Raw genomic sequence first — 9,406 nt, 5'->3', positions numbered from 1 at the left:
TCGGCATGTGCTTTCTTCATAATGAGGCACTTAGAGTTAGAATATTTTTCGCAGGTATTCCGATGCTTACCTCCATTCTGGCAATTTTCAAAATACGAATTTTTTCTCTGAATTTAAAAATTGCATTTTTTTGTTAGATTAGTGTGCCATGAAGGTGGCTGCCTTTTTCTGTCAGACACGTTTTCGTTCATAGATATTGCATTGGAATTCTTGAAAATTGAATTTCAGTTGCTCCGTACAATGTTACTTGTTCAATTATGATGTGAATGCATTCGATATTCAATGACGATTTGAATGAATCTTCAATATTATAACGTATTATTATTATCCCTTTTTGGTAATATCATTTCATTTTTAGTGAGTATATAAATTTTCTAATCACATGAAATTTTTTTTGCTATCATGTGTGTTATATACATAATCTAAGATATCTATTGTTTATCATATTTAAACAGATTGGTCACGCATAAAAGAAACCGAAATGAAGAAATATCGTCAAAGTTTCGAGCTAGATGTAAGATATAACAACTACGGAATTTTCATCTCATATCCTGTGTCAAGCTTTAATACGAAACAGACACAGAATCTGAGTTTTGACTGTTGAAGAAATCCAACCGAGTTCATATTTGAAATCGAACAAAAGAAATCGATCGTTAAAATGGTCCAGCATTTTCAGACTGAATGTAGCCAAAAATTGCGTCGTCCTACATCAAGAGGTTTCTGTTATCATTAAATTAGTAGAATTTTATTTCTTTCGAAAAGTTTCTCTTCAATTCCGCTTAATGATATCTTTCGATCTCGACACGACAGGCTACAATACCTATTCTTGAATAGACAACCAGCGATACGCGATACACCCTACAACCAATGCCAAAACAACCAATCCATCTATAGGGCGAAAATGAAAGTTGCCATCTTTTGTCAAATAAACAATCTATTGAGAAAATAGACATTTAATGTTGTCAGTCAGTCGAATTCTGTAGTAATGTTCGTATCCAGAAGACGGAGGCGGGTCGAACTCGAATATGACCGAATGATCGAAATGATTGGGTCATTTCGAGATCGGCGACTCGATCACTCCCGCACGGGTTACGATCGAATCTAAAAAAAGGGTTAATCAGGTACGAGTACCAGTCCCTTCGGTTCGGATCGCGACCCCCAGAGTCAGCTCGCTGTGCGGCATTAAACTAGCAGAGCACCTCAAAGAACTTTAACGATTTTTATGCCCTCGTTTTGCTCAGCACTTAGTTTATTTTGCTCAACTATATACAATGATCAATAGACAATTCAAAGTGCCCTGCTGGTGTAATATTACACCAGCAGGGCACCTCAACGGATCTTTCCAATATTGGTGTCATCCTAAAGCTCTCGTTTTGTTCATTTACACTTTACGAGTTTTGAGAGAAGAAAAAATTATTTCTTACCTTAGCTTGTGGGATATCTGCGTTTTGCTCTCTTCAATTCTACAATTAGTTTTTCTCTATTACTTACCGTTACCGAGATTAGATAATCAAAAGTTAAAAATATTACACTAGCATGGCACCTCAACGGATCTTTCCGATAATGGTTTCGATCGAAAGCCCTCGTTTTTCTCATCAGTCCGTTCGTTCATACTTAACGAGTTTTTGGAGGAGATTTTTTTTTCTCACCCTAGCTTGTGGGATATCTGCGTTTTGCTCTTTCCAAAGAAGCCGTCCCATAAAAAGAACCGTAACTGTTATAAAGAATGCCGACAAAGTTGTAGATTTTAGTTTTATGGTATCTGTGTTACAGAATGAAACATTAATTTGTGAAAAAGGGTGCCTACAAGCACGACGATAATTAAACAGATTCATTGAAATTTCAGTATCTACGGACATTCAAGCTTAATTGAAATCTAATAATGGTAGGTACTGGGTAAATAATTATCAAAATAAAATCAAAACGATAATTATCGTACGAATGGCAACGCCAATGGCAAGTTTCCACAGAAAGGTGTGGAAGAAGACCTCAACAACACCGAGTCACGATACTAAAAAGCAAATTATTCTATCGTGGCACCGTGTGTTATCGGTGTTATCGAATATGTCCGGACTAGAAACTGGACTGGAACTGATCTTTGGACTAGTTATTTTTCTGGACCGGATCAGGTCGGAACTGATCCATGAAATTGTTTGGATCAGCCTTCCCTAAACCAAGGTGCATCTATTGCACATGGTAGCAGCTTGTTTTCAGTGGTCTGAATTCTTTTGATATGGCTCTATGCCGCGAAACCCCAAGATTATTTGAGATGGATATTAAAAAAAAAGAAAGTGCAAATTTATGGGAGATCGAAAGAATTTCCATTTTTAAAACCCAAAATTTGATTCTGCAGTCCACTGTACGAAGTGTTTGGGTCAATTCAGATTGCATTTGGAGGAAGAAAAATATTGTACGGCATATTTCTAGCTACGAACATAAAAAATTGTTTAATGCAGCAGCTCCCTGACCAAATATTTGAGACATTCAAATTTTGGGAATGAAGAAGCTTCTCTAGCAACGCCTGAAGCCCTCTTCTCATTCCACAGTGTAATGCACAGCCATTATATTGATATTATTAAATTTTCGTTTTTGTGTTGTAATGAACTTCAATTATTCCTCTATTTTCAATAAATAGATTTTTTTTATCGCCATACGTTGTAGGAAACTGTGTAGCTGGAATCATATACAGAGTGAGTCTTAGACTCGTACAAATATTTCACAGTAGATTCTTGAGGTCAAAAGAAACACTTTTTTCCTTTACCGTTTTTGCCGAATCGGCTCGGTTCAAAAGGTACAGGTCGTTGAAAAATATGAAAAAATGTTATTTCTAGTTCTCACAAACGGTTTTATCGAATGAAATGAATTTCGGAATATAGTTTTCGAGTAATTTGAAGTTCAAAAATAAAAGATATTTGTGAAATTCGAAAACTTGGGTACTTTTGACCGAATGCTACTCTTTCTGAAAGATCCACAGAGGTCACTGATTCATTTACTTATTCTGAAGGTAATTTTGCTTTTCCTGGGGTGGCACAGCTCATTATGAAAACCTAAAAAGTCTATATCTTCTTATCAGGGCTGAATCGGAAAAAATGGTACAGGAAAAAAGTGTTTCTTTGGATCTAAAGAATCCACGGCTGAAATATTTTTACGATTCAAAGACTCGCCCTGTATATATAGATCAGGTGCGTCCGCATTGAACATTGGATAATGTGGTCAGCCTATGTTGAACAGTGGCCCAAGGAGCAAGTACTGATCCTTGGGGTACTCCAGCATCTACATCTCTTGTAAAATGAAGATTTCAGCGGTCGGTTCGATTAAGTATCATAAAATTTCTAGGGTAAGAGTATGAATGGATGCTACTCGACAATATAGAGGAACACGCCCCTTCTAGAGCGTCTATCTGATGGCGCCCGCTAATTGGCGGAATGAAAATAGCATGAATATTATGCACGAATGTATTCCTATGTGACACAAATTCAGTGTGTTCAGTGTAGAGTCCAGATCACCTCCAAGATCGCTGGTTCCACGGATATCACTGGTGAGTCGATTTATTTTTCTCATAGTATAGAAAATATATAACTTAGCCATTTTTCTTTTGTCTTGAAAAATTTTATTTCCAATTTCTTTGAGTAGCAAAGTAATTATTAATTAGATTCTAAAATGTCTGACCATTCGGACTGCGATTCCGTAATGGAAGAAGACGCGCCAGAAATCGCTAATGTCGTGTCCGAACACGATATTTTGAGAGAGGAGAACGCAAGTTTGAAAGCGAGGGTGAATGAGTTAGATAGATGCGTATCTAGCTTAGTTGCTGAGATTAAAAATCTCAGGGAGAGGCTCGAGTTGCAGGAGGGAAATAAGGAAAGTTACTCCAAAGCACTCAAGAAGAACATTATTTTGAAAAATGTCCAAGAAGTGAACTTACCGGTTCAAAAACAGAAGATGGAGGTGGTCAAAACCCCTCAAACCAAAATTTCCCCACCCGCCAAAAGAGTGAGAAAGGATAGCTCCTCGTCAAATGAAGATACAAACAAGAAAAGAGTCTTGGAAACCCCAGACCAAAAGAAAACCACTCCAGTGGAGAGAAAAGAAAAAATCCCCCCTGTGACCCTGAGAGGTACGTCCGAATGGACTTCAATTTCGAACGCGTTAATGCGAAACGGTATTAAATACCAAAGAGCGACGACAGTAAAGGACGGTATAAGAATCGTCCCACAAAGCGCCGATGATCATAGAAGGATGACGGATTTCCTTCATAAAATAAATAGGGAGTTTTACACTCTTCAACGGGAGGAAGAAAAGAAAATATACGCGGTAGTGAGATACCTACCGCTGGATGCAGATATCCCGACGATCCTTGACGACCTCAAGGATCAAGGGATCGTCGATGCTGAGGTCATAAGGATGACCTCAAATAAAACAAAACAGCCGATGCCCTTATTGCTGGTTAAAACCCAGAATAAGGATATCTTCGAGGTGAAAAGGCTCTACAACATGAACTGTGTTGTTGAACCTAAGAGAAGGACGATTGGGCCTGGACAATGTTACCGCTGTCAGCGATATGGACATGCCCAAAGTAAGTGCACTTTTCCATGGAGGTGCGTGAAATGCTCCGGTAATCACAGCTCCAAGGAGTGTACGCTTACCAGGGAGAACGAGGAGCGAAATGCCTCTTGTGTTCTCTGCGGAGAGCAAGGACATCCAGCCAGCTACAAGGGATGTAGCGAATGGAAATTGGTCACTAAAAAGACCAAGAGATCGCCAAGATCGAACCAGACCAGCTCGAGGCCAACACAAAATACACCGAGGCCATCCCAAAACTCTTCGGAAGTGAAGAAACCCCAGGAAACTGCAACCAAAGCAGTCAAAGAGACGAAGAAACCAGAGAAAAAGACGGAAAAGGCAAAAACCGTCAAAAAAGCCGAAACCAGAAAAGGAATTTCTGGAATCACTGAGGAACTGGATAAGTTCACGAAAAACCTCCTCAGCACGATGATGCAGAATCTGGAGAAAGAGATTGAAAAGAAGATGCAGCAAATTATTAAGAATATTTAATGGCTGATACGACGATAAAGAACAATCTCATAATCGTCTCTTGGAACGTCGAAGGATTGAGAGCCCGCAGACCAGAATTCGAAGAACTGATTGAAGAGAAGAAACCGGATGTCATAGCTCTCCAAGAAACAAGACTTAACCCCAACGTTCGGATAGCATTTCCCAATTACGATATCTACAGAAATGATAGACCTAACAGCACAGGTGGCGTTGCTATACTGGCTAGAAGGAATATGGATCACCATTTCGACCAAATATTCAATGGTCAAGAAGTAGAAGCAATATCGATTATTGTGAATACCAATCGAGGACAAGTGAAGATTATTTCGACTTATAAATCACCGGATAAGGACATGCTGGAAGAGGATCTAAAAATGCTACTAGTAGGAAGACACCCGAAAATCATAATTGGTGATCTTAACTGCAAATCGCAGGAATGGAACAGTAGGGTGGAAAATACCAATGGGAGAAGACTGAAGATTTATGCTGAAAAACTTAATGCAGTTGTGATAGGACCTGATATACCGACCTACATACCAAGAGTAAATGGACTACCCGATGTACTGGACATTGTCGTAATGAAAGACATCACTGAAGAAATCAGCATTGATACAATAGAAGACGGAACTTCAGACCACAATCCCATAGAATTCATAGTGGGACATGGCCCAAGAAACGAAGAAGAGACACAAACCAAGGATCGCACAGACTGGGAGAAATATAAGAATTTACTTCAGGAGAAAATCACGGAAATTCCCCAAATAAACACCCGGGATGAATTAGATGAAGCAGTTGAAAAATTGGAAAATCAAATAAAAGAAGCCTATGAAGAAAGCACCAAGAGAATAAGGAAACCAATTCCGAAACATTCACATGGAGATACGCCAAGGGATATAAAGGAACTTATAAAAAAGAACAGAAGACTCAGGAAAATCTACAGAACAACAAAAAGAGAAGAAGACAAGAAGAAACTGAATAAGCATAGTCAGATATTGAAAAATGCTTTAACAGAACTGCGTAATAACAGATGGCACCAGAGATTAAGGGAACTGAATACAATAGATCACTCGGCTTGGAAAATGCAAAAACGCTTACGACGAGAACGGACAGTTATACCTCCACTGCATGGAGCAAACGGAATGGTATATACGAGACTTGAAAAAGCCGAAGCACTTGCCGACACAATTGAGAGAGAAGCCAGAATAAATTACAGAAATGATGATGACAATGAAGATCTAGAAGAAGAAGTGGAGGCAAACGAAGAACTGATGATGGAACCACCGGAAACCGAAATCATTCCAAAACCAGCTTCACCAACAGAAATCAAAGAGATCATAATGAAACTGAAAAACCGGAAAGCACCAGGAGAAGATAGGATAACGAATTATATGTTGAAGAAATTGCCTAGAAAAGGAATAGCAGCCTTGACGAATATAACAAACGGAGTGATGAGGACCGAATACTACCCAAAGAGATGGAAAACTGCAGAAATGATAGTTTTCAACAAGCCTGGAAAGGAACGGAAATTTCCTCAAAATTATAGACCAATCAGCCTATTATCAGCACTAGGAAAAGTCGTCGAGAGGGTTATCGCCAAAAGGCTGAATGAGGAAACAGAAATGTTGAAGATAATTCCACCCGAACAATTTGGATTTCGACGAGAACACTCGACTGAACTCCAATTACTACGGCTCATAGAATACGTCACCGAAGGAATGCAGACCAAACAGGCCACAGGATTAGTTCTGATGGATATCGAGAGAGCTTTTGATAGAGTATGGCACGAAGGCCTAATCTACAAGATGAAAAAAGCAGGATATTCGACCAAGCTATGCAAGATTATAAGGAACTATCTGAGGAATAGAAACTTTTATGTGAAAATAGATGGAGCAACCTCTCAAATCAGACAATTAGAAGCGGGAGTGCCTCAAGGATCGGTACTTGGACCTCTGCTTTATGTAATATACGTCTATGATATCCCGAAGAATGCTAGAAATATGCTCACATTGTACGCAGATGACACAGGAATAGCGTTCAGACATCGACGCCCAGAGATCATACACCGGAGACTGCAGGAAGCCATAGATGAATTACTCAAATGGTGCATCAAATGGAAAATCCAAATCAATGGAAGAAAGGCTCAAGCAATATTACTGCAAAAGAGAAGATTGAGGATGGAAGAAAACCTTGAAGTTGATGGAGAAGAGGTTGAATGGAAAAATGAAGCAACATACCTAGGAGTGACGCTTGACAGAGGACTTACATGGAAAAACCACATCAAATGTGCAGTTGATAAAACAAAAGCCGCAATGAGTAAACTTTATCCACTCATAGGCAGAAGAAGTCATATGAATAAGAACATCAAGTTGACGATGATTAAAACAATTGCGCGACCACAACTCACATATGGATCGGCGGCATGGGGCTTCGCAGCCAAGACCCACATCAAGAAAATACAGGCCACTGAGAATAAACTCCTCAGAATGGCGATGGACGTACCCTGGTTTGTTAGGAACAAACAAATCTACAAGGACTTGGAATGGGAACCAGTTACAGAATTTATGAAGAGAAAGGCGGAAAGGATATTCGACAAAGCCAAACAACATCCAAATGAGGAACTACGAAGATTAGTCGACTACGATCCAACGGAAGAAGCTAGAAGGTCAAGAACCTACTACCGAAGACCCAAAGATCAGGTAAGGATTTAAATGTAACCAAAGAAGAGCTTAACCTATAAAAGCTATAGGCAGCATACAAATATCAACACGACTATGATCGTGTGAGAGTCCAGAAACCATAAGAGTCAACTGGTTAATAGGCAAAATGCCCGGAACCTATGAAGAAGCAGTTAAGGGTTTTTAGTGGGTCTCGAGCTCGGAGAGTGAGAATCCCCACACTGTTCCCCCTCAGGAGAGGGTGTGTTCGTCTGTTTGCAGATTTTCCCCCTGCTGCACCAAAAAAAAAAAAAAAAAAAAATCCTATGTGACTACCAAAATCGTCACGGAAATTAATCGAGCAACGTCTAGTATCTGTTGATTAATACATTGATCATGTCGGGTCGTGGTAAAGGTGGTAAAGTTAAGGGCAAGGCGAAGTCTCGTTCAAATAGAGCGGGATTGCAGTTTCCCGTTGGACGTATCCATCGTTTGTTGCGAAAGGGAAATTACGCCGAACGAGTAGGAGCGGGAGCACCCGTTTATCTGGCAGCCGTGATGGAATATCTCGCTGCTGAAGTATTGGAATTGGCCGGTAACGCCGCTAGAGACAACAAGAAGACTAGGATCATTCCACGCCATCTTCAGTTGGCCATTAGAAACGACGAAGAATTGAACAAGTTACTCTCTGGAGTAACTATCGCCCAGGGTGGAGTTTTACCAAATATCCAAGCGGTACTTTTGCCGAAAAAAACCGAAAAGAAATCGTAAATAATTCGCAGCACGATCTATCGAAAGGTCCTTTTCAGGGCCACAACTTACTATCGCTAAAGAAGTTCGCTATGATATTTGAACGACGATGAGGTAACTCGATCTCAGTCCCCTCCGGTAGATTCAAATTCCTACTTTCAGTAGGTACAAATGCATTCTACACAGTAGGTTATCAATTGCCCAAAACTTTCGGTTCACCTCGAAAACTATGTGGGATTATGAGATTTGGTTCGAATTGATCATACAATATTTGAGTAATTGATCTGATACTTTGTCGGATCGACCATTCAAAAGTACATTCGAAATGATAGTGTCGAACAGAAATTCAACAAACGCATTCCAATTCGGAAACTATGTCCGATTTCAAGATTTGGTTCGAATGGATCCATCAGTTTCTGGGAAATTGGTTTCATACTTTGTCTAAGCGACAAATGTCAAGAGATACACTAGACTCTGAAGATTTTCAAGAATTCGTCAGATGAAGGATTCTGATATAGATTCCAGAAAAAACGAAATTTTACCAAAAAGTTCAATTTTTCGTTCATTGTCAGTAGGTCAACAAAATCTTCCATCTGATTGGCTCCTGATACATTAGTGCAAAAAATTTAGCCAGGAGCAAATCGCTTATTTCAATTTTTTAATTGATTATGGTTCAGACTGTGAGTGAAAATTCAGAAATGTTTTTAGAAATTGGTTTGATACTTTGTCCAATCGACCACTTAAGGGTGTTATACCCGTTCTCCCGAAACGTGAATTCCGCTAGATGGCACTATATGAAAATTTCTTTAATTGAACATATTTTCGTCCCACCAAGACAATAGCTCCACCCACTTTTTTCGCTACAAGACCTTTTGCCTGAGGGGACAGCAAGCGAAGGATAGCTGAGTTTATGTGTTTATTATCCCTAATAAAAGGGTCTACTAAAG

At 39.5% G+C, this 9,406-nt stretch overlaps 1 protein-coding gene across 1 annotated transcript; it reads left to right on the top strand.

The window, feature by feature from the left end:
* Window positions 1-8,050: 8,050 nt before the first annotated feature.
* LOC123318901 (histone H2A) lies at window positions 8,051-8,501 on the top strand. Its single transcript, XM_044905682.1, has one exon. It carries the CDS (start codon window positions 8,106-8,108, stop codon window positions 8,478-8,480), a length of 375 nt encoding a protein of 124 aa, XP_044761617.1. The 5' UTR covers window positions 8,051-8,105; the 3' UTR covers window positions 8,481-8,501.
* Window positions 8,502-9,406: the final 905 nt, after the last annotated feature.

Source organism: Coccinella septempunctata, chromosome 1 (genome assembly GCF_907165205.1).
Source record: "Coccinella septempunctata chromosome 1, icCocSept1.1, whole genome shotgun sequence".
NCBI lineage: Eukaryota > Metazoa > Arthropoda > Insecta > Coleoptera > Coccinellidae > Coccinella > Coccinella septempunctata.
The sequence above is the reverse complement of the archived record's forward strand: the minus strand, read 5'-3'. Positions and strand labels throughout refer to the sequence as shown.

What these genes read in the sequence shown, in the direction of transcription:
- LOC123318901 (XM_044905682.1), top strand. Translation starts at nt 8,106, where the DNA reads ATGTCGGGTCGTGGTAAAGGTGGTAAAGTTAAGGGCAAGGCGAAGTCT.